This window comes from Chiloscyllium plagiosum, unplaced genomic scaffold, assembly GCF_037043375.1.
Source record: "Chiloscyllium plagiosum isolate Xiang-an unplaced genomic scaffold, Cpla_swu_hap1 HiC_scaffold_30, whole genome shotgun sequence".
Classification (NCBI taxonomy): Eukaryota; Metazoa; Chordata; class Chondrichthyes; order Orectolobiformes; family Hemiscylliidae; genus Chiloscyllium; species Chiloscyllium plagiosum.
Window position 1 is genome coordinate 30,375,617 of NW_028270168.1, and position 26,523 is coordinate 30,402,139.

Consider the following 26,523-nt stretch of genomic DNA (forward strand, 5'->3'; position numbering starts at 1 on the left):
CTGAGAGGCAGCAGTGCTAACCACTGACATGGCATTAACCTAAGCCATGCCACTCCATGACTACTTTTATATCCATTCTCTGTTCTTGCTGTCCCAGGACTCCATTTCTAAGCCCTCTCTTTCTCGATCCCCATCTGACCTAATCCCATTGGCCAGCATATGTGCGGCACGGTGGTTAGCACTGCTGCCTCACAGCACCAGAGACCTGGGTTCAATTCCCACCTCAGGTGACTGACTATGTGGAGTTTTCACATTCTCCCCGTGTCTGCGTGGGTTTCCTCCGGGTATTCCGGTTTCCTCCCACAGTCCAAAGATGTGCAGGTCAGGTGAATTGGCCACGCTAAATTGTCCGTAGTGTTAGGTAAGGGGTAAATGTAGGGGTATGGGTGGTTTGCGCTTTGGCGGGTCGGTGTGGACTTGTTGGGCCGAAGGGCCTGTTTCCACACTGTAAAGTAATCTAATCTAGTAATCTAATCTAATAAATCACAAACCCCAACCATTTTATGGCAAATGTCAGCGTTGATAGCCCTGTAATGATGAGCATCTGCCACGAGAGGGAGTGTCTCCATCTAAAAGTAGTTAGAATAGGCAAGGTCTTTTCTCTGGGGTGGGCGAGTCCAGAACAAGGGGATATAAGTTTAGGGTGAGAGGGGAAAGATTTAAAAGGGACCTAAGGGACAACACTTTCACACAACAGGGTGGTGTATGTATTGAATGAGCTGCCAGAGGAAGTGGTGGAGGCTGGTACAAATACAACAATTAAAAGGCATCTGGATGGGTATATGAATTGGAAGGGATATGGGCCAAGTGCTGGCAAATTATCTGGTCGGCATGGACGAGTTGGACCGAAGGATCTGTTTCTGTTCTGTACATCTCTAGATTCTAATTTTCAAAAGACCATTTCGTTCTTATGTATTGCATTTATTTTTCATTTATAATGTATTTTAGTTTGTTAATTATTCCAGCTTTTGTGTTCAGTGCTGCACACGTATGCTGTAGTATTTTACCTTTATTGCCTGAAAAAAACAACATTTTAAATCGTAGTTTTCAGGTACACAGTCGCAAATTTAAGACTCCCCGTTCATGAAGATTGTTGTCTAAATTATGAACTTTAATGATGTGCCGTTTAAAGTACACTTTATTGTAAAACAGACTGCTCCTAACTCATTCGATGAGAGGTGGTGTCAATACTGCGCAATTTTGCCTTTCCATGTTTAAGTCAGTTTTAAGGACTGACACCATTTACCGTAACCACTCACTGCTGCTTCGCCAACGTCCGCGATGCGGCGCTACCTTCCTTGTCTACCTTGGTGGTTGTCTCCAGGTGCGTCATGACGTGACAAGAACGTAACTTCTGGGTCAAAAGAACGGGGTTTTGGAAGGGGGGGGGTGGGTAGCGCATACGCAGTGGACAGCGGTTAAGTACACTGGCGCGTGCGCATTTGTCGCCCCTTTGGGAGAGTGCCCGCCCGGGCGGCGCATGCTCAGTGCCAGTGTGCGTGTTGTGTTGTGGAGTGGAGTTGGTCCGTGGGGGAGGTCGCGGGGATTTAAGCCTTTTCACCCGGGCAAATCCGCGCGCTCACGTTGGTATATGGGATGGAAGCGGGGCCAGCGACAGCAGGTAACCCAGTGGGGAGCGGGAATTGAGCTTTTGATTGTTATTTTTCTTTAAAGTGAGCTGTGGGGGCTCAGGTATAGGGTCTTCTGAGGGAGCATGCGCAGTACCGCAGCAGCAAGCAACAAGAGTTGTTTTCTTTAAAAAAAACACACGCCAAAACTGCGATTGCAAAGCTCAGTGCATACATTGCAGGACAAATAAAATCTCACTTTGCTGCGCTGCACAGCGCACGAAAGGAGCCCGTAGAATCGGTTCCGATTCAAACTTTGCGCTGAGCTGCAGGTATATGCATCACATTTGATTGAGAAATTGCTCTTGGAATGTGGACTGCAAAAACTCCAAATCATGTACATCTCATTTATTTATTCGGAAAGTTAACTATGCTTGAAGTAAGGTGCAAAGCAATGTGATGTAAGGCATGGACGTTGGAATAGGGTAAAGAAACAAAATATTCTGCAATATTGTTCCATCGTCAGTATTATGTCACGGGGTGAAATGTTGAATTTATAGATATGGTATTCTGGACATTATGTATACCGAGTGCTGAGAGGCGTTTTTGTTGTTAACAGCAGAAAAACCTCAGGTTCTTCAGAGGATGCAGAGAAGTGCCAAGATCAAAGGATTCCGGGATGGAGAAAGGCTCTTGTCCTTGAAATAAGTGATCCTTTGTGAAAGCACATAAAGCAAGCAATGCAGGAAGCCTCAATCTGAACACCAATGTGTAGAAAAATGATTTGGGCTTGGAAGAATTTCTTCGAAGAGTAATGAACACAACTTTTAGGTGGTTTAATGTGAAAACGACCTTGGTTATTTTAGAGTTAGATAACTTCTAATTTGGGGTCAAGGTGGGTGGAGAGGGAAAGATATGTTTCATATCTGTTTTGATCTTCAACTTTGTAGATAATGGGACGTTTACTCTCTAGATTCATGAGATTGAGTGAGTGTTTTCTGTCAACCAGATATTTAGATTTTCTTGGGTACACCAATGAAACAACAGTAACCACATCTTCATGGAATTTCTTAGCTATGAAGTGCTTTTCCTGGCTCCGAAGTAGTACACCTACATCAGAAGGTTGTGGGTTTCCAGCCTTTTGAATATGATGTTAATCTGAAGCCCTTGTTGCAATCTTGGCAAAGTCTAATGGTATTTAAGATCATCAATAGAGTTCTAGTATCCCAGGTAATCTTCCTCGTTCAACTTCACAAAAATAAGGCATTTTGATTTTTTTTCCAAAGGTAAACCAAACCAAAAAAAAGCTAATCAACTTTATAAAGTATCAGGGCAAAAGCCATGTAACCTCTGGTTAGGCCACACCTGGATGCTGTGGGAAGTTCTAGGCACCACACGTGGACACTTGTATTTTTTTTTAGGAAACGCTGTGTAGGTACAATCTCCCCCTCAATTCTGTTAAGGGGGAATGATTTGGGACTGTATTGGCTGAAATTTAGAAAGTTATGCAGTGGTATCATTAAAGATCTCTGTTATCAAGGCCAATGTAGAAAAAATGTGAGGTGCTGCATTTTGGAAACGCAAATCAGGGAATGACCTATACACTTAAGGTCCTGGAAAGTGTTACTGAAAGAAGAGACCTTGGAGTGTAGGTTCATAGTTCCTTGAAAGTGGACTTGCAGATAGATGGGATAGTGAAGATATTTGGTATACTTTCCTTTGTTGGTTGGAGCATTGAGTACAGGGGTTGGGAGGTCATATTGTGGCCGTGCAGGACGTTGGTTCGGCCATTTTGGATTATTGTGTGCAATTCTGGTGTCTCTCCTGTCAAAAGGATGTTGTGAAACTGGAAAGGGTTCAGAAAAGATCTACCAAGATGTTGCCAGGGTTGGAGGGTTTGAGCTACAGGGAGGGGCTGAACGGGCTGGGGCTCTTTTCCCGGAGCGTCGGAGGCTGAGGGGTGACCTTTTATAGAGGTTTTACAAAATTATGAGGGGCATAGACAAGGTTTTTTTTCCCCTGGGGTGGGGAGTCTAGAACGGGAGGGCATAGGTTTAGGATGAGAGGGTAAAGATATAAAAGGGACCTAAGGGGCAATGTTTTCACACTGAGGGTGGTGCGTGTATGGAATGAGCTGCGAGAGGAGGTGGTGGAGGCTGGTACAATTACAACATTTTTAAAAGGCATTTATATGGATATATGAATAGGAATGGTTTGGAGGGATATGGGCCAAGTAAGTTAGGATATCTGGTTGGCATGGACAAGTTGGACTGAAGGATCTGTTTTCATGCTGTACATCTCTATGACACATACTCAATAAAATTGAATTGAGTTATGGAGTCTGGAGCCAGAGGGCATGATCTTTTAAAATCAAAGGTATATTAGAAAGCGCTTCTATATCCAAAGTGTGGTAGAGGTTTGGTAGCTGATCTTGAGTTGCTTGTTAATTTCAAACCAGAGATTGACTTTTTTTTTAAATTGAGGAAAAAGTGTTTAAGACATATGGGGCCACAGTGACATAGATCACAAACAGCCATGATGTCACTGAATTATTGGAGATATTTTCTAATCAATCTGTTCAGGCATGTCTCGACCAAGTGGGATTTGAACCCAACCTTCCTAATCCAGAGGTAAGGACCACTGTCACTGTATCACAAAACCCTTTTTTAATTGATTAGTTGCACAGACTTGAGCTAAATGGTCTACACGTGTTCCTTCAGCAGTATTGTGTCAAGATTGTACTTCAGAAAAGACGAGAGCTTTGAAGAGAGTGCAGAAAGGATTATAATTTTATGGTTAGACTGCAGAGGCTGGGGTTCTTATTTTGAGTAGAGAGGAATGAGGAGATTTGATTGAAGTGTCATGGGTAGTTTAGGTGGAGCAAGTAAAGGGAAAGTATCTGTTGGTGGTAGGGTGAATAACAGGAGGGCAGAGTTGTTGGCTGACTGGCAAAGTAGCTTTGGCAATGAATGGTTAGGAATCTAATGCACTGCTGGGTACAGATTCAATAGTGGTCTTCAAAGCAAGAAAAATATTTTTGAAACAAAAATAGAAATTGCTGGAATAACTCAGCAAGTCTGCTAGCATTTGTGGGGAGAAAACTAACATTTCAAGTCTGACGAGCAGTGGTATTTTGTAGATTTACAGCTAATTACATAATTACATTTAAGCTAATCTAAAATTGCCACTCTGCACATGTTCAGCATAAGCTGTCAAATCCATTGCAGATGCATTAGGTTTGTGCTGTAATTCTTAGTTGAGAGATTATTTCTAGATTTATACAAAATCCTTTCCAGAATTAAAGTCTAAACATTGTCTGCAGTGCAGTAAGGGTTTTGTTTTTTTTCTGATGTGTAGCTTAAGTGTTTTTATTTCATAGTGGATTCCTGTAGTTTCTGCTGGTTTATTGGTTAACTAACAATCAGTTGAACAAGTCTGCCTTATTCCAATAAAATGCAAACATTTTGAAATTAAAAAGATTGATTACTGGTACCTAAGTTGCTCAGACAGGTGTCCATTTTTCTTGTAAACAGCAGGCTGTTTGATAGTGAACCACCTCGTGTACTCACCAAATGCCCAGACATGCACAGTTCCAGCAGGGACTGCTGACTTTCAATGAGGAAAATGTTAATTTGTGTTCCTGTAACTCCACAGCCTGATGTCAAAGAGTCATAAGACCTTCACTGACATCCTAGTTAACTGTTGAAGACCAACTTAAAGCTTGCTGTTTATTGAAACAGCAGGGTATTCACAACTTTATCATCCTGAACCCAGAGATTCCCTGATAGGTCTGCTCTCTGTGGCAGGAATCAAAATGGTGGCTGTAACGTGCCTAGGAATGGAGCTGTTTGTAGACATAGGAGCAGCCATAAATCTTGAACAGAAGAACTGCCCTTGTAGAGCTTCCAGTGTATACATAATATTTCTCAATGGTTCTTGGAACGTTGTTGCCTAAATTTTCCTACCTCTGTCATCTCTCTCTGAATCTCTCCAATTCAATTTCTCTACTCTCAGATTAAGCTGTGTTTTCTCATTGAGGATTGCCAAGATTATGCACAACAATGTTATTAATCTTACCACCTTCTCCAACATCTTTGCTTTGCCTTGCTCTTTAGGACGACCCTAACTTACATTCCTGCCTATCTAATTGGTGACTCTTCAAATACCCTGAAGTATGCATCCCTACTCGGTTCCTATTTGATGTTCTGAGTATTATTTGTCGCAGTTTAATGTAACTGAGGAGCTTGTTGAACCAACTTGGGGTGTTAAAAGTGCTGATCATACCTGACCTGTCCTGTCCTGTCCTGTCCTGTTAAAGTTATGACTGAATCAGATGAGTTTTTAAGCAGTTTGGCAGCATTATTTGACTAGATCTCTGGATTACTCCTTCAGTCTTGGATGTCCTGTAATTTCTACCAGGCAAATATGGGTAACCAATTGCCCTCAGCCAGTTCATACAGATTACTAGCTTTGCAAATGTGGCCTAATGGATGCTGCCTGAATTGCTGTGCTCTTCCAGCACCACTGATCCAGAATCTGGTTTCCAGCATCTGCAGTCATTGTTTTTACCTCGTAAAATTCCCAAGCTGACTTCCAACCCCATATGCCAGCCATCCTAAACAACATCCACTTCCATTTCCATCACATTTTCTCCCCCTGCACCTAGGTCTGCAGATCTCAAGTCCTCATTCAGCCTTTAACGTTTCAAGACCCTATTTGCTCAAGTGCTCCTTTGGCCAGTCTCTCTTTTGCATTTTCCATTGATTTCTGTTTATCCAGGAGCTTGTCCCCATCAATTATAATTTCTGCTGCTGCACTGATCACGACGCCTTAAATTTGGTCCCCTAAATTCTGGAATTACTTTCCTAAATCAGTGCCTTCCTACCTGCATCTTTTTTGAAATCACTTCATTCTTTTGGTCTCGGATTTATTTTTGACTTGCACATTTTTTTTCTTGCTGTACTCTCTAGGGATGCTTTTCTGTTATGCTATATAAATATTGTATGTAGATATTTTTGAATTAGCCTGTTCAGAGATGATATTTCATATCTCTGGAGGAGGTGTGTGACTTGAGCCCAGGCCTCCTGGCACAGAAATAGGGACACTGCCGTTGTGTCTCAAGAGGCCCTTAAGTGCTGTTGTATACTTTTCTTATTTGCCATTCCGTCCAATTTATTTTGGGACATATAGTTCATTTTCTAGATAGTGCAAAGTTCTTACCTGGGTGATAATTTATAAACTGGAAGAATTGTTCATCTGGCATTTAACAACTAAATAAAGGCACATAGTATGTTTGTAATAATATCTCTGAACCGGTTAATTAGAAAATATCTAAAGGCAAAATACTGTAGATGCTGGAAATCTGAAACAAACAAAATTCTTGAGAAATTAGAGTGTGGCAGCATCTGTGAAGAGAGAAACAGTTAATGTTTTGAGTCCAGTGTGAAACTACTTCAGATTTTGGCCTCTAAAGACTGAACTTTGAGTATCAATAAATTAAATTTAATTGTCGCAGTTCTATTTGTCTATGGCAGGAATGTATTGTGATTTGCAGCTATTCTATTCCAGCTGTTTCATATGTTTCTACTAGCTACATAGCATAGAGCATAAATGACACTGGTATGATGCAAGCTTACACATGTAATGTTACACGTGCATTTTTCAGCACGGTGAGTTTCTGGCCATACCAAGCGAGCTGAAAGGCAGATCTGGGAGTGAAGAAAGGACTATTTTATACGTCTTTGAGTCCAGTCTATAAAGATCCATAACAACAGCATGATGAAAGAGCATTCTGTGGAGACTCTGGGACAAACACTTCCTTTTTTTTCCTCATGCCAGACTTTTCCAAACACAGTTATGCTGTAGTGTAATAATTCTGGAGATATGCATAACCTTAGACAAAGTACCATTATTATGATTCTTATTCATGTATGTGCCTTGTGTGACTGTCAGGTTGCCATCTTGCATGTACTTGATCCTGATTTTATCCAAGGTCAACATGCAGTCTTGCAACAAAGTTCGCTGGATAACAAATGTATACAAGAATCTAGCTATTTTTTATTTTGTTTAACAAAGATGCAGGCCAATTGTAATCCACACAACTTGGCACTGATTATGGATCGAAGTCAGGTGTTGACTCTGAGAACTACCATGTAGCTCAGGATAGGGAAAAGTGGTTTGAGTTTAGGTGTGCATATTTATTCAAAAATGTGAGTGCGCAGGATATAAAAGGAAAATTGCACTTGCTGAGGAAGCTTTTTTTATTTTATAGCTAACTTTAAAATGGCCTACCTGCATACCACTGGCTATTAGGCTGCCTTTGCTTTTAGGTTTTTTTGAGTATCTGTATTGGCTCAGAGATGCCCTGTAATCCTGCCCGTCTCTGGTAAATATTTGATTGGAGGAGTAGGAGAAGTGTACTATCTTCTAATATCAAGAAGATTAATAAAGGAAAGAGTGCGTTTTCATAGCACTACCATGTCTCCCGGAGAGTGCAAACTGCTAGAAGCATTGTAACCTGCTTTTTGTAATTGTAGGAAAACATGGCAACAAATCTGCGCACTGTTATGCCCCAATAACAATGAAATAAATTACCAGAAAATCTGCTGTAAGTGCTTTTAAGAAGAAAAAGTTGGCAAGGACTTCTCCGGTCTTCACATTGATTTCACAGGATCTCTGTAACCATCTGAGGAGGCAGAGAGACAGTTTCTTGGTTTAAGAATCCATCTGCATTTCTTCAACATTGCATAAGTGTTAGCTATTGCATAAGAGTTAGCCTAGTTGACATTGTTTTCTTGTTTTATGATCAGAGGGCAGCAATTTAATCAGTGGTGAAGACAAAAACAGCAATGTTCAAAAATGCATTTGGTTGTTACAAAGGCAGTGTTGACCTAAAAGGATGAGCTCTCTGGGCTGCAGGGCTCTTTCAAATTATTAACTTTTCTGTTTTTATGTCCATTTTGATTTTGGGTCAAACTGTTTGTCAGCAAAAAGTATTCTGTGTAATTCACCACAAATAATTTTAGGTTCCACTCACTTTTGTAAATAGTCTGAAATTTTACTAGAATTGATCCTGGGTGCAAAAATGGCATACGATTTGTTGCTTCCTCCTTAAGCTTGGAATGGTTTGCAGATTGCACTTCTTGCTGTATGTTACAACCTCTTTGTGGATTTGGCAATTGATATTAAACTACTAATAAAGCCAGTAAAATATTGAAATACATAAACAAAATTATAGAATATAAGACAAAGTTGTGATCAAAGGATCAATCAGACCACATTTTGAGCACTAACTCTGCTAAGAAATGAAGTCTTTTCCTAAAACTAAAGGCAAGGAAAGACAAAAGAGATCAAGTGAATCCTTTAGAGTATAAAGGCAGTAGAAGTATACTTAAGAGGGTAATCAGGAGGGCAAAAAGGGGGCATGAGATATCTTTGGCAAATAGGATGGTAAGGAAAAGCCAGGCAAAGGCTGATTAGGGATAGTCAACATGGCTTTGTGTGTGGGGAAATCATGTCTTACTAATTTGATTGAGTTTTTTTTTGAAAAAAGCAACAGATGGTTGATGAGGACAGTGTGGGGAACGTGATCTATTTGAACTTCAGTAAGGTGTTCGGCAAGGTTCCTCACGGTAGAGTGGTTAACAAAATTGGATCACATGGAATAGAGAGAGAACTAGCCGTTTGGATGCAGAACTGGCTTGAAGTTAGTGGTGGTGGGTTGCTGCTGCTACTGGAGGCCTGTGACCAGTGATGTGCCATGAGGATCGGAGCTGGGTACACTGTTTAATCATTTATATAAATGATTTGGGTGTGAACATAGGTATAGAGTCACAGAGATATACAGCACGGAAGCAGACCCTTTGATCCAACTCGTCCATGCTGACCAGATATCCTTACCTAATCTAGTCCAATTTGCCAGCACTTGGCCCATTTCCCTCTAAAGCCGCCTTATTCATATACCCATCCAGATGCCTTAAATGTTGTATCAGCCTCCGCCACTTTCTCTTGCAGCTCATTTCATACACGCCCCACCCTTTGAATACAAATGTTGCCCCTTGGGTGTCTCTCAAATTTTTCTCCCCTCACTCTAAACTTTATGTTCTCTAGTTTTGGACTCCTCCCAACCCAGGGAAAAGATTTTGTCCCGTTGCCCTATCCATGCCCCTCGTGATTTTATAACCCTATAAGGTCACCCATCAGCCTCCAAAACTCCAGGGAACACAGCTCCAGTCTATAGTTAGTAAGTTTGCAGATGACACCAAAATTGGAGGTGTAGTGGACAATGAAAAAGGGGTGGGGGAAATGACCTTTATGGAAGTTTATAAAATCATGAGGTGCCTGGATAGGGTAAAGAGACAAGGTCCTTTTCCCTGGGGTCAGGGAATCCAGAACTGGAAGGCGTAGGTTTAGGTGAGAGGGGAAAGATTTTGAAAAGGACCTAAGGGCCAACTGGTGTGTGTGTGTGTGTGTGTGTGTGTGTGTGTGGGTGGGTGGCCGGGGTATATATGGAATGAGCCTGGTCCAAATACAATGTTTAAAAGGCATCTGGATGAGTATATGAATAGAAAGGATTTAGAGGGATACGGACCAAGTGCTGGCAAATGGGACTAGAGTAATGTAGGATGGATGGGTTGGACAGAAGGGTCTGTCTCCGTGCTGTAAATCTCTATTATTCTATCTGGAAGGTGACCCCTTGCTGATAAATGGTTAATCTGGAATGCTATCAAATTAATCAGTGGATACAGGAAAAGGTCATGCAGGTTGAAACTAGTAAAAGGTATCTCTATTGATGTCAGAAGGAATCTCTTTATTCAGATAATCAGAATAATTTGCAGGTTGTGGAATAGAAATGAAAATCCTGGAATCCAGTGGAAATAACGACAGGCAGCACTGGGGGAACAACCATGTGGAATTTGAATGTGAGATTTCAGATACTCATCCTCATTAGGAAATATCTTGTGATCTTTCTCCACTCATGCCAGCATGCATATGTGCCTTTTGAGCTTTATTTTTACTCAGCTTGAACTGCATTGCCTTCACAATGTCACATTATGTTTCTGCACAGTTTTTCATGATTGCTTTAAAGAACTATCAAAATCATTACCCATAGAATTTAAGTATTGAACGACAAATGTCAGTTGCTTGAAAATGGGTTTAAAAAAGTGATTATAAGTTTTGTTTTAATGGTGACTTGTGTTTGGGTAGTTAATACTGCTTATGGAGTTATTTTTGTACCTCATTCATGCTACAGAACTGTATTGGAGCATCAATTCTGTCTATTGAAACTAACCTGCTTTTCAGCTTTTTGACTGTCTCCTCACTCTCTTGGTTTATAGGTTCATTTTATAGAATATCAAGGGGCATTGGTTTTTATATATTTCAAAGAGGAAATGCACATTTGAGTGTCTATCATACTGGGAAATCTAAAATTGCTTCCCATGTTGGACTGTCCCCAAAAACTACATATGTGAAAAACAGCTAGGTAATTTTTTTTTTGGTGATGTTTGAGGAATGATTATTGTCTCGGGCAGCCAGAGAACTTGCACCTATTCCTCAGTTGGTAGTTGAGGGTCTGTATTGTTTTTCCAGGGAGATTACCACTAGACCACAAGAGGGGAAGAGTCTATTATTAGGCTGAGTGTACCTAATGGGTTCATTTAAGGTCTGAACAAAATGATTACCAGAAGGTACGTGTGCTTTGAGAGAAAACAAATTTATTAGCTTAATCAACTAAAATATACAGTATTACAAACTTATGGGGGCTAATGAGTGAATCTATTAGCTTAATTTTCATAACGTGTGTATATAAGCTCCGCAAGTTAGATGGTCTCAGTTAGCACGTTTGTTAGCAATGAATGTATAATAACAACGGGTTTCACTGCCTTCTGCCCATTGGGGACCTCTCTTTGCAACGGTTGGTCTGAAGAACTCAGAGGAATTCCTGGTACCTTTTGCGATCCTGGTCCACGGTGAAGTCAGTGTGACAGAGTCCCTGATATTAATAGTATTCTTTTTAGGGCTGTGTTACCATTTTGTCGTAATTTTCCAGATACTCCACTATGTGGACAGTAAGTTGAAAATATGCAGTGGCCCTGTGTCAACTACCTTTTAAAGGGTTCCCGTAGACAAGCAACGTTATGCAGTTACCCAACAGATAAAGTCAGCAGTTTTTTTGCACTCGGCCAGTTATCTTCCACTTGTTTCCTATTGCTCCTTAATGTGTCCAATTAACTCTTAATGGTCTGGTTGAAAACATTTTTTTTGAGCCTACAACAACAGAATCTTTTATGATGATTTGAGCGAATGAAGTAAATTTTTAGTGTAGCTCTGACCATGTAACACTAATGTCAGCTTAGATTGTGTTTGAGTCTGTGGGAATAAATCCTTTATTGAAATAAAACAGAACGGTACAAATACTGAATAGATCAGGCAATATCTAGGAAGGCCAACAGAATTGGGCTTTCAGGCTGATAGCATTTCATGTACGCGAAATGCTAACTTCTCAGGTTCCAAATTTTTTTATTGCTGAAGTGTATAATTTCTAACGTACCTGTTTAAAGATACATGTCTGATTTACCACCACTGAAGTCAGCTGCTTTCACTCATCTGTACCTTGAGAGAGATGGAAATGCTATCAATGGTTGGTATTTTCACAATAGATGATTTTTGACACTTTCCCCCTCTCACTTTGAAACATACCAACTCTGGCATATGGATCTGCAACACATCCCAGGTGGTTAGACTCCTAGGAGCTCAATAATGCACATTGGATTATTTAAATGCAAATTATATTATAGCTGAGTTTGTCTGCTAACCAGCGAAGACAGAGGGTAGGAAAGAGTGCAGATTTGCCATTGGTCACATGTTTCCCCAAGTTGACATACAATCATAGAACTACAACTGGCCCTTGTCGCTGCTCAGACTATCATTTGTAACAAAGTATTAATTGCAATTTTCTTTTTTTTGAGTTGAAGGTGTGCAAATCCTGCAAAGTCATAGTTCTAGAGATGTACAGCATGGAAACAGACCCTTTGGTTCAACCCGTCCATGCCGACAAGATATCCCAACCCAATCTAGTCCCCCTGCCAGCACCCGACCCATATCCCTCCAAACCATTCTTGAAGAAGGGCTTATGCCCGAAACGTCGATTCTCCTGTTCCCTGGATGCTGCCTGACCTGCGCTTTTCCAGCAATACATTTTCAGCTCTGATCTCCAGCATCAGTAGACCTCAACTTCTCCTTCGTATTCATATACCCATCCAAATGCCTCTTAAATATTGCAATTGTACCAGCTTCCTCCACATCCTCTTGCAGCTCATTCCATACACGCACCACCCTCTGCGTGAAAATGTTGCCCCTTAGCTCTCTTTTATATCTTTCCCCTCTCACCCTAAACCTATGCCCTCTAGTTCTGGACTCCCCGACCCCAGGGTAAAAACTTTGTCTATTTATCCTATCTATGCCCTTCATAATTTTGTAAACCTCTAAGGTCACCATTCAGCCTCTGACGCTCCAGGGAAAACAGCCGCAGCCTGTTCAGCCTCTCCCTATAGCTCAAATCCACCAACCCTGGCAACATCCTTGTAAATCTTTTCTGAACCCTTTCAAGTTTCACAACATCTTTCCAATAGGAAGGAGACCAGAATTGCATGCAAAATTCCAACAGTGGCCTAACCAATGTCCTGTACAGTCGCAACTCCTGTACTCCATACTCTGACCAATAAAGGAAAGCATACCAAATGCCACCTTCACTATCCTATCTACCTGCAACTCCACTTTCAAGGAACTATGAATCTGCACACCAAGGTGTCTTTGTTCAGCAACACTCCCTAGGACCTTACCATTAAGTGTGTAAGTCCTTCTAAGGTTTGCTTTCCCAAAATGCAGCACCTCGCATTTATCTGAATTAAACTCCATCTGCCATTTCTCAGCCCATTGGCCCATTTGGTCAAGATCCTGTTGTAATCTGAGGTATCCCTCTTCGCTGTCCACTACACCACCTCCAATTTTAGTGTCATCTGCGAACTTACTTACTGTACCTCTAATGCTCGCATCCCAATCATTTTATGTAAATGACAAAAAGTAGAGGATCCAGCACCGATCCTTGTGGCACTCCACTGGTCACGGGCCTCCAGTCTGAAAAACAACCCTCCACCACCACTCTGTCTTCTACCTTTTGAGCCAGTTCTGTATCCAGTTGGCTAGTTCTCCCTGTATTCCGTGAGATCTAACCTTGCTAACCAGTCTCCCATGGGGAGCCTTGTTGAACGCCTTACTAAAGTCTATATAGATCACATCTATCGCTCTGCCCTCGTCAATCTTCTTTGTTACTTATTCAAAAAACTCAGTCAAGTTTGAGAGTTCAATCAACTCAAACAAGTCGACGAGAGAGAAATTTTCTGGGAGAAATGACTAAGATTAGATTAGATTATAATGAGTTTGGAACTCAATTTTTCAATTTGGCACACTCACTGCTTTTAAATCTGAAAATTATAGATTTAATCCTCATTCAGAATTTGAATATACAATACAAGCCAGTTGTAGTGATGTTTAGTTTAGTTAGTTTGTGATTCAGATGGGTGCTAGTCATAAGATTTAATCTCACACTATCCTAGGAAAGACAAAACTTTTCTTTCACTTTCCTCAATGAATGCTTTTAAAAAGAAAATAACTAGTGGTTATCATGCAGCTCTTTTATAAGACTTTTGTGCTGAAGAGTCCACATAAACTATTCTTCGGATTGGTTGATTGATTCATTGTACCTGAAATATTATGGACTGACCCTGCAAACCATATGAATTCAAGTCTGAAAGCAAAATACAGTGAATGCAGGAAATTTTAAATAAAAACAGAGAAAGTTGTAAATACTGACTAGGCAGCATCTATGAAGCAGAAAACAGAATTAGCTTTTCTGGCTGATTAGGATTTCACTTTTTTGAAACACTAACTAATTCTTTTCTCCCTGGTAGGTTCCAAATTTTTGTGTAAATTGAGTGTATAATTTCTAATGAATATATGTGTCATTCTCAAATCTTGTCTGATTTGACACCATTTGTGTGTCTTAATCCCATCATCTTTCACTGATACGTGGATCTTTAAAGTAATTTTCTCTGAGGAGCTCTCCAAAACACACTTGCACATGTCAGCTGTGGGTAAAGTTAATTAACTTCTGCTAAATGGAAACGGGCAAGTACAATTGCTATGCATACCTTTTTTATAAAAGAGGAATTAGATCAACAACACCACAAATCTTGTTTCTACAGGGTTGTGCCAACAATTCACAGCTACGGAGAGATGAGAAAGTAGCATCTAATATCTTCATACACCTTCCACAGCACAGCTATAACCTTTGGGAGTGTAAAATCTTATAAAACGTCTCCCATATCAGGCATTGGTGGTTAATTAAAGAGTCATAGAGTTGTTCGGTATGGAAACAGACCCTTTGGTCCAACACATTTATGCTGACCAGATATCTAAAATTGTAGTTCCGTCTGCCAGCATTTGGCCCATATCCCACTTAAATCATTCCTATTCATGTACCCATCCAGATCCCTTTTAAATGTTGTAATTGTACCTGCATCCACCACCACCTGGCAGCTCATTCCATATGTGCAGCACCCTCTGCATGGAAAAATGTTGCCCCTTGAGTCCCTTTTTTATATAACTTTCCTCACTCACCTTAAATTGATATCCCCTAGTTTTGAACTCCCTTCCCTGGGAAAAAGACCTTGGCTATTTACCCTATCCATGCTCCTCACGATTTTATAAACCTCTATAATGTCACTCCTTAGTTGGAGACCCTTCAGGGAACAAAGTGTCAGCCTAAAATGGAGATGAGGCAAGATTAAAGCTGTTTGATACTGGTGGACTTAGTCTGTCAACAAACATTCAGCTATACTTAAAATCATGGTCCAGAAAACTTCTGGACAGAGACTGCTAGTTCTTTACTGGCTCAGTCTACTGCCCCATGGAGAAACCAAAGCTGTTTGTGCAGCAGCGATGTATCCTCGGCCACGTTTAAAACAATATGACTTTGACTTAGAATTCAGGTCAAGGTTAAAATATCTAGATTTTTCAAGAGTTGAAGGATGTTTGGTATATGTACTGATTGATTGTCATTTCTGACAGTTTGCATGAGTTTCATGAGGGCAGCAAATTATTCTGGTTTTTTTCATGTTGTGCAGCCGTGTTGATTCATGATAACTATAATTGACATTTAAAAATTTGTTAAGCATGCTGCAGGTCTGGAGGGAAAACCAGTATAAAATGTAATGTAAGCATTGCAGTTACATTAAAACAGTTCTTAGGTGGATTAATAATGGAAGGCGGCTGTTTAGGGAAATGAGTTTGTAACCAAATCATTTTAATTTATGTGCAAATCCTTTGCAGGCACACGAGATTTCTCACTGGTTCTCACTTGCTCTTGATTGTGTGCTTGTATGCACTTTTTCTATTCATTCTTCAGAAAATTTAACCAAATGAATTTTAAAATCAAACAACTGGGGCAAGTCTATTTATAGTTTTGTGACTTGGAAATCCATAGGTACTTAAAGAACCCATGTGTAGTTGCCTTTTGCTGCATTTTCAAAAGGTCAGATGTTCAAACCCACAGATGCATTTGAACAGAAATATTGCTTGTGACAATTGGCCTGCCCTTGTAAGAGGATGGATGCCTACTCAGCATGACAGATGGCAGTATAGAGAAAATGGACAAAGGTTCTTAATGGACAAACCAGAAGAGAAGGCAGACACAAAGGGACAAAGCATAGTAAATGAATTATGGAATGAGAAATGCCATGTGGTGTGAGAGACAAAAAACAATGGTTAGCAACAATTCTTACATTTTAAGTTTCACTAGATTGTATTCAGAAAATCAATGTTTGAAGAATTATCATATCTGGTATACTGGGCTGATTTGATGCTATATTTCACTGCTGTCTTGCACTCCGTTTTAGTTGTGAGAGTAATCTAGATATTGTGTCCTGCAGCTGACATTGTATTTTAATGCTTTTATACTATTTTCCACTTGGCTAGCCTTTTATTTTAAATTTTGTTTAACTTATTGGGATTACAAATTTGCCTGAGACTAACAAACCATCTGAATTCACAATGAACTACCACTATCAATTGTTGAAGTTAATTATACTGAATTGGTGCTGCTTTGGAGATTTGATGACTGTCCTGGCTGAAATGTATGCTGCGATAAGCTTGGCAGATTTAGTATTAAATTATATCTTTTTTTTCCCTTCATTCCCCGGTGCACACTTATCAGCCATCCTATAATATTTGTTTTCATTGCCTGAGTTCAGTCTTTTATAAAAATATTTTTTGCCTGCATAGACTTGATTGTGATGTTTAAAGTAGCTGAGCTTAATCTATCTGCATGGCTATTTGGCCCTGAATGTGGTTGCGATACTAGATCATGGTACAGACTACTTTGGTGGATGCTTGTGCTATGAGTGGATAATGATGCTGGGTTCCTTGTATTATGATCCAGGTTAGCTAGGCAGTCATCAAGAGTTGTCTTGATATTTCAAATTTACTGTAAAAGAATTATTACCATAAATATAGAGCAATATCATCCCTACTTCATCCTGAACTCAATGGTCCCAGATTTAGTAACATGTTTGAGTATTCATGAATCACCAGTGTTCATTTAATCCATTGTCTACAGTAACTTCACATCAGAACTTTGTAAAATCGTATTTCTGTTCCCCATTATCTAGCTTCCAATTTTATCTATTTCCTTCTGAGATCCTATGATTTAAGTCCAGCTTCAATATTTATTTTAATGAAGGTTCACACAATTGTAATAGCCCTTTGTGTATGTGAAAACCCATAATTTCTTCAAGAAAAATTCAAAATATCCCACTTTAGTTTTGGAGCTGGTTTAGATTGATCCTGTGGTTTCTGCAGAGCCTCTGTTTATTTCGAAGGAGTTGCATTGATTCTACCCAACTCTTATGAAAACATTCCCTTTTTAATGGACTAAATTTCAGAGAAAGGAAGAAATTTCTACTTTCTTGTATTCGGATGTTGCTGAAATGTATGTTACAGGGGCCGAAATAATTACTATTTCATGCACTTTAAAATGGTTAATTGTTTTGAGGTTATTTCTTCAGCTAATTCATATTTTATTCAGTGTCCTTTTATTGTAATTAAAAAGGAAAGGCTTGGATAAAGGTATAGTGCTGAATCTTCCTATCCTGCAAATTTCCATGTGATTGTGCGTCAGTGTGGACAGCATGTTGTTCAATGTACCTGTATTCCTGATGAAGGGCTTTTGCCCAAAACATCGATTTTACTGCTCCTCGGATGCTGCCTGAACTGCAGTGCTCTTCCAGCACCACTAATCCAGAAGCTACTTTATTTGTGTCAATCATTGAGCTCTCCATTGCAAGGTTTAGGATTCTTTAAATTGTTTACACTGCTAGGGTACTACTTGATATTAACCCCTCACCTACTCACTGCTTTATGGTTTACCTTAGTTCAGTTTAATGTGTTGTACAAAAGTGTATTGAGTAGACAATACACATCCAGGATGTCTGGATGGTGGAAGCAGGCATTTTGAATGAGGATGCCTCATAGGTTTTCTTTGTATTCAATCAATATTTAAAGACCTGCTGATGGTGTGTTAGCGTCACTGGACCCAGAAATCCAGGTGGAATGTTTTGAAAAATCCTTTTGAATAACACTAGTGCAAGAAAAGTTTGCATTTTGTAAAAATCTGGAATTAAAATGTAACTAAATGCTGTTGGAGATTAGAGTCGAGTGTGTGGTGCTGGGAATGAACAGGAAAATCAACATTTCAGGCAAAAGCACTTGATCAGGAATGAGGCTGGGAGCCTCTGGGCTGGAGAGATGTGGGGGGGGGTGGACTGGAGAGATGTGGGGGGGTGGGGCAGGCTGGGGGGGTGAGAAGAGGTAGCTGAGAGTGCAATAGGTGGAAGGAGTTGGGGGTAATGGTGAGAGGTTGGAGGTAAGGGTGGAGCGGATAGGTGGGACATGTTATGAGGGTGGGGCTGAGCTGGGAGGTTGGAACTGGGATAAGGTGGAGAGAGGGAAATGAGGAAACTGGTGAAATCCACATTGATGCCATGGGGTTGGAGAGTGCAGAGGCAGAAGAAGAGGCATTCTTCCTCCAGGCATCGGGTGGCCATGGAGGCGGCCCAGGACCTGCATGTTCTCCTGTGGAGTGGGATGGGATTTGAAGTGTTCAGTCACGGGGCGGTGGGATTGGTTGGTGCCGGCGTCCCAGAGAGCTCTGGGACACTCACACCAACCAATCCCACCTCCCCGTGGCCGAACACTTCAACACCTCTCCCACTCCGCAAAGGACATGAGGTCCTGGGCTGTCTCCATTGCCACTCCCTTACCTCCTGATGCCTGGAGGAAGAATGCCTCCTCTTCTGCCTCTGGACCCTCTAACCCCATGAGGTCAGTGGATTTCACCAGTTTCCTCATTTCCAGCCCTCCACCTTTTTAATCCCAGTTCCAACCTTCCAGCTCAGCCCTGCCCTCATGACCTGTCCCACCTGTCCATCTTCCTTCCTGCCCCACCCCCCATCCACTCCATGCTCTCCTCTGCCCTATCACCATTACCCAACCTCCCATTTATCCATCCACTCCCGAGGCTCCCATCCTCATTCCTGGTGGACTTTTGCCCGAAACGTCACTTTTCCTGCTCCTTGGATGCTGCCTGACCTGCTGTCTTTTCTACACTCTCGATTAAAATTCCATCTTGTTCACTAATATCCTTCAGGGAAAGAAATCTTCTATTCTTGTATGAGCTGGCCCACATGTTATGCCAGACCCACAACAATTTGGTTGACCCTTTTATTCGAAGGGGTGGATAACAAATGCCGTCTGGAATATAATGCCTACATCCCATAGACAAATTTAAAAAGTGTCCCTCACGATTTGTTGAATTTTCTTTTAAACCATTGCTCAATTGTAGTGTGTTTGTCCCACCTCCTAATTGTCAATGTTAACCATATTGTGTTTAAAAGTGTGAAATGTTGTTTTTCAAAAAAATTGAACAAGTTAAGCACCTTTATGTATATTGAGTGTTATCTACATTTTTAATCCACAGTAACTAACTTTTGAAATCTATCATCTGTTGTCAATTTGCTCGAAATTAGTCAGAGTCAGAAAGTAATAAGCATAATAACTAGGAGTAAGCCGTCAGGCCCTTCAAGCCTGCTCCGCTATTCGGTAAGATCATGGCAGATCTTTTCATGGACTTAGATCACTTACCCACACTCTCACCATATCCCTTAATTCCTTTATTGTTCAAAAACATTTCTATCCCAATGTTTACTGAAATAGTGTCAACTACTTCACTGGGCATGGAGTTCCGTAGATTAACAACCCTCTGGATGAAGAAGTACCTTCTCAATTCAGTCCTAAATCTGCACCCTCTATTCTTGAGACTATGCTGTCTTGTCCTAGCTTCACCTGCCAGTGGAAACATCCTCTCTACTTCTGTCTTATCTATTCCCTTCATCAAATAAGAGGTACAGTTAGTAAGTTTGCAGATAATACCAAAATTGGAGGTGTAGTGGACAGCGAAGAGGGTTACCTCAGATTACAACAGGATCTGGACCAGATGGGCCAATGGGCTGAGAAGTGGCAGATGGAGTTTAATTCAGATAAATGCGAGGTGCTGCATTTTGGAAAGCAAGTCTTAGCAGGACTTATACACTTAATGGTAAGGTCCTAGGGAGTGTTGCTGAACAAAGAGACCTTCGAGTTCAGGTTCATAGCTCCTTGAAAGTGGAGTCGCAGGTAGATAGGATCGTGAAGAAGGCGTTTGGTATGCTTTCCTTTATTGGTCAGAGTATTGAGTACAGGAGTTGGGGTGTCATGTTGCGGCTGTACAGGACATTGGTTAGGCCACTATTGGAATATTGCATGCAATTCTGGTCTCCTTCCTATTGGAAAGATGTTGTGAAACTTTAAAGGATTCAGAAAAGATTTACAAGGATGTTGCCAGGGTTGGAGGATCTGAGCTACAGGGAGCGGCTGAACAGGCTTGGGGCTGTTTTCCCTGGAGTATCGGAGGCTGAGGGGTGACCTTTTATAGAGGTTTACAAAATTTATGAGGGGCATGGATAGGATAAATAGACAAAGTCTTTTCCCTGGGGTGGGGGAATCCAGAACTAGAGGGCATAGGTTTAGGGTGAGGGGGGAAAGATATAAAAGATACCTAAGGGGCAACTTTTTCACACAGAGGATGGTACGTGTATAGAATGAGCTGCCAGAGGGTGTGGTGGAGGCTGGTACAATTGTAACACTTTAAGAGGCATTTGGGTGGGTATATGAATAGGAAGGGTTTGGAGGGATATGGGCCGGGTGCTGACAGGTGGGACTAGATCGGGTTGGGATATCTGGTTAGCATGGACGAGTTGGATCAAAGCATGTTTCCATGCTGTATATCTCTGACTCTATTTTATATCTTTCAATAAGATCCTCCTCAATCTTCTGAATTCTGATGTATATAAACCCAATCTACTCAATCTCTCCTCTTAAACCAACCCGCTCAACTCCGGAATCAATCTAGTGAAACTCCTCTGCACCCCCTCCAGTGCCAGTACATCCTTTCTCAAGTAAGAAGACCAAAACTGCACACTGTACACCAGGTGTAGCCTCACCAGCACCTTGTCCAGCTGCACCATAACCTCTTTGCTAAAAGGATTGAGTTTAAAAGCAATGAAGGACAAAATCCCATTTGACTTCCTAACTGTTGTACCAGCTTTGTATTCATGGAAACAAACTCTTCAGCCCAAACTGGTCCATGCTGACCATGGTGCCCACTCAGCTAGTTCCAGTTGCCTGCATTTGGTCCATATCCCTCAATCCATCCCATCTATGTACCTTCTTAAATGTTGCTATTGTACCTGCCTCACCAATTTCTCTGGTAGCCCATTCCATATATGCACCACTCTCCGCATGAAGAAGTTGCCCCTCAGGTTGTACTTAAATCTTTCCCCTCTCACCGTCAACCTCTGCCCTCTAGTTTTCAATCCCCCATCCCTGGAAAAATGCCTACATGCATTCATCCTATCTATGCCCCTCATGATTTTATGTGCCTCAAAAAGGTCACCCCACTCATTCTCCTACGTTCCAAGAAATAAAGTCCTATCGTGGCCAACCTCTCACCATTACTCAGGCCTACGAGTCCTGGCAACGTCCTTGTAAATCTTCACACTCTTTCCAGTTTAATTATGTCTTTCCTTTACACTATGATCCAAGTGCAGTCTCACCAACAACTTATACAACTGTAACGTAACGTCCCAACTCCTATACTCGGTGCCTGAAACGATGAAGGACAGTATGCTAAATACCGCTCTCACCACCCTGTCTACTTGTGACGCTGCTTTAAAAGAGCTATTTACTTGTACTCCTAGGTTCCTTGGTTCCATGTCACCCCTCAGGACCTTGCCATTTACTGTAGAATCCCTGCCTTGGTTTGACTTTCCAATATGTAACACCTTACTTTTTCCTGTATTGATTTGCATTTGCCAATCCTCAGCTCACTCCCCCATCTGATCAATATAGCTCTGTAATTCCTCGCTATCAATGATTCCTCTTAATATTGTATCATCTGCAAACTTATCAATCATGCCTTGTACATTCACATCCAGATCTTTTATGTAAATAACAAAGGTCCCAGCATTGACCCTGTAGCACGCTACTAATCACAGGCCTCCAATCCAAGAAACAACCTTCAACTATCGCCCTCTGCTTCCTAACATCAAGCCAATTTTGAATCCAGTTAGCTAGCTCTCCCTGGATCCAATGCGACCTAACCTCGTGACAAGCCTGCTGTGCAAGACCTTGTAAAAGGCCTTTCTAAAGTCCTTATGGACAACATCCATTCCCTACCTTCATCTATCCTCTTGGTTACCTCTTTTTTTTTGTTTTTAGATTTTTTTTTTCAAAGATTTGTCAGACATGACTTCCCACACACAAATCTATGCTGACTATTCCTAAGCAGATCTTGACTAAACAAATGTTGATCGATCCTATCCCTCCATATCCTCTCCAACAACTTACCTTCTATTCACGTCAGGTTCACTGGCCTGTAGTTCCTGGATTGTCTTTGACTTTCTTAAACAATGGGACAACATTAGCCATCCTCCAGTCTTCTGGAACTTCACCAGTGGCTAAAGATGAAGCAAAAATCTTTGCAAATACCTCTGCAATTTCTTCTGTAGCCTTCCACAATGTCCGAGGTTGGACTTGATCAGGCCCAGGGAAATTTATCCACTTAATGCATTTTAAGGCTGCAACCACCTCCTCTCTGGTAATATGTATGCAGTCCACTTGTTTTCCTTAGCATCCGTGATTCTCTCCTCCGTAAGTACTGAGTAGTGAGAAATAACACTAAATTTTGAATTGTTGAGAAGCTCTAATATGTGAATCGATCTCATGGCAGTGACTGGGGATTAACCCTAAAATGACCCAAATCTCAAATACTGTTCCTGCCTCAGGTGTTGCAACTTGTCAAAAAACCGCATGGACTAACCTGAACTGAGCTCCATAGTAGTGAAGAGCAGACTTTGAAAGTGTTTTTGAAAACTTTTTGGGAAAAGAAAATGTGCATGTACCCTTTTTAGAATATTCTGTGCTCGACGTACATTTTGCTTTCCCATCACTTCCCTACTTAGTAAGTTGCGTTGACTTTAAAATAATCATACTTGCGTTGAAGCCCCCACCCCCTTGTCTCATCCCACCTTACTTCTGTAGCTTTCTCTCTCTACAGAATATTTAGTACTATTCTAAAAGACTGATTTTCTTCATTGTCTTAGTGGTGCAATCTGAAACACCTGATCCTCTTGCTTTTCTTCACAACTTTAAGAACTCCTTTTAAAATCCAACTTTTGGAACAAACCTTTGCTTCATTGACCATCACCTGGTACTTTAAATTTTTATCTAATTAATGGTTCACTTAACTTTTCTTTAATTTACAACATTTTACACTGATATATTACATTTAATCTTTTTTAAAAGATGTGGAGATGTTTCCTCTTCTGTTTACTTTCTTTACTTCTCCCTCTCAGCTGTAGGGAAAATAAAGGTCCTCAGATTAGAAGTCCTTGACTGATTAGACGCAAAAAAGTAGTTATTTTAAAAACATTGTCAATGGTTGTGAGTAACACAAGGATTTTAATTTGCGGAGGCCAGTACAGCGTGTGAACAACTGCTTGGTGTCCCAAGCTGCTGCATTTCTAATGAAGAGGAGATTTTGCATCATTGAGTGAGCGCATTGTGTGTGAGGGGAGACACAACCCCTGTCACACCATTCAAATCTCCATAACAAAGTGAGAGTATAGCTGTCTCTGCCATGGAGAGGTGAAGTATGTGTGACCCCTGTATCCAGGAGCTGAGAGGGAAAGCCAGCCCCCACAGTAGTCTGAAGCTGTGACAAGAAGCCATTTCTCCAGTGGCTCCCTCTTCTAGCTTATTGTGCTTGTCTGAAAATGTTCACTACTGCTTTGATTGCAGCAGATTATTCATTTATATTTATAGCCCAAACGTAAAGCATTTTGTTAACTTATTTCTATATATGTTGCCTTCTCAATACTTTGCTCAAGATTGATCATAGCAAGTAGGAAATTGAATGAATATCTAAATGTATATTTATGGACATTAGGGGATGTTTTGTTCAAACTTTTAACAAATAATGTTGGTTGAATTTATTCTTGATATTTTGAATGATTATTTCTCCCTCCTTTTGGAAAGAGCACAGATTCATATTCTCTCTTGAATGTTCAAAGAAACCCAAAAGAAATCCATTAATGTTTGGGTCTTGTGTAATTGTGGTGAATGGAAAAAGATTTTTAACATTCAACTTGGACAAGAATGTGGCCTTCAATCTCTGTTAACTGGTTCAACCTGAGCGCACAGTACAGAGAAGCCACAGATTTAAGGCACCGATGTGTTTCTGTCACACAGAAGCAGCTTCTGCCTTGAGTATTTTTTTTCTGATTCTCCTATAATTCGGTCAAAAAATGATATGGGTTCCAGTGTTGGACTGGGATGGGTAAAGTTAAAAATTGCACAACACCAGGTAGGTAGTGGGGCAAAGGAGCTGTGCTCCGAAAGCTTATACTTCCAAATAAACCTGTTGGACTATAACCTGGTGTTGTGATTTTTAACTCAGTCAAAATAGCCAATCAGCATTGTTTACAGTTATCAAGTCAAGGTAATGGCTGAGTGATAATGTTACTCGGATGCATTATGTATGAGGAGAACAGGTGAGAGTACAGCTTTCAAGCATGCCTGAAGGGACCTTGCAAGTATGTAAGGAGCAGCCATCCTAGGAGATTCACTGAGTACAATAAATGACAACATGGTGCCTTTTAAATTAGAAACAAAACCCTGAGGTGTTTGAGGCATAAAGGGATAAATGAAAGCTAGGCCAAAGGAGGAGGTGTTAAACAGGCAAGTTTAATACATGAGCTTTCTTTTAAGGAGGAATTTATGAATCAAGTGGATTAAAAGAAGTAATATACATTTAAGAGATTAACTCAAATCCTGTACTCAACTCTGTTCACTATGTAAATTAGTGAACATTCATCATGACCATTCCTCCTCCCCATAGCAGCCCAAGCAAGTTGGTCTGTCAGACCCACAATTGTTGCCTTTAGAAAGAATTCCAGCAGATATGGGGCTTAATGGTAATGGAGTGGAGCAGAGTGTAAAACAGTTTTCTTCACTGAAGTGTTTTTGAGCTTTTGGCTACTAACCAGATACTTGCTCAACTTTTCAAACATAGAGGACATGTTTTAGTGCTGTCCATCGACATCAGGGTGTAGCTATTTTAGCATGTTGACAGGTTTCTCAGCCAAGAAAGTAGCCAAGAATACACCAGAGATGGTTTCAGTTCCTCAAATAAGTTAGATGTGGCTTTCCATTGTTTTTATGCAAACTTCAGGGTATCAACACTGAAATAAAGCCTCTATCAAAAGCCTTTCCTTGTTTTTGGGCACCTACTATCTCAACTATGCACTTTATCCTCAGCAGTGCTCATTGATGATTGATGCTTCACAGAAGTACATAAGGCTGTAACTAGCTTTGGAGATGGAATGCATTCAGTGCACACTGATCCACTATATTGAAACAGCATCCACAATAGTTCAAATCAAAATAGTCTGTCAGTAAGAGGGAGGCATCAATGCTCTAGGGTTGCATCATGTCTGTCCATTAGTGTTTATAGCACTGAACATTATTATTTTACACAATGTTGATACATGCATTTTCACCAAAGCATTCTGCTTTGTAAATTCTCGTGCAAACTTTCCCATGAGAAATGATTTTACACACAGGCCCTTTTACCTCTGCAGCAGAAAAACTTGGAGGCGGGGGGGGAGTACAAAGATTCATCTTCACAAGCTCCAATTGTATTAATGGGTGGTTCAATTCCAAACCCTTAAGTTGATGTAAGCCAGTTGTGCAAACATTGAAAACTGTGTATGATGTAGGCATAAGTGACAGGAGAAGGGGTGAACACATCCTATGTAGCTTTTCCAAATCTGGAGAATAAGTAAAAACCAAAGATCCTAGAGACTGCTAAAATAATGACTGGCCGAATCATCCCTCATTCACGCAAAGGGTGGTGAGTGTATGGCATGAGATGCCAGAGGAAGTGGTGGAGGCTGGTACAATTACAGCATTTAAAAGGCCCTGGATGGGTATATGAATTGGAAGGGTCTAGAGGCATGTGGGCCAAGTGCTGGCAAATGGCGAAAGCTCATTTCGGGATATCCGGTCAGCATGGACGACTTGGACCATGCTGTACACCCCTGGGACTTTTATGACTCCAAAGATGCCAGAAGATTAGAGGGCTGCATTTTCCGAGAGAGATAATTGATGGTAGTTTAATCCGAGGGTCACCACACCTCAGGAGAGGGGAGATTTTGTAAAGGAAAGTCCTTCCTAGTTTTCT

The 26,523-nt window shown here is 40.9% G+C and overlaps 1 protein-coding gene across 1 annotated transcript in view; it reads left to right on the forward strand.

Annotated features, from left to right (window-relative positions):
- Positions 1–1,510: 1,510 nt before the first annotated feature.
- LOC122563675 (protein argonaute-1) overlaps positions 1,511–26,523 on the forward strand; it is a 117,906-nt gene continuing 92,893 nt past the window's right edge. Inside the window, exon 1 of the mRNA XM_043717729.2 lies at positions 1,511–1,621. Within this exon, the coding sequence (XP_043573664.1) occupies positions 1,597–1,621 (25 nt within the window). The 5' untranslated portion in view covers positions 1,511–1,596. The remainder of the gene's footprint in view (positions 1,622–26,523) is intronic.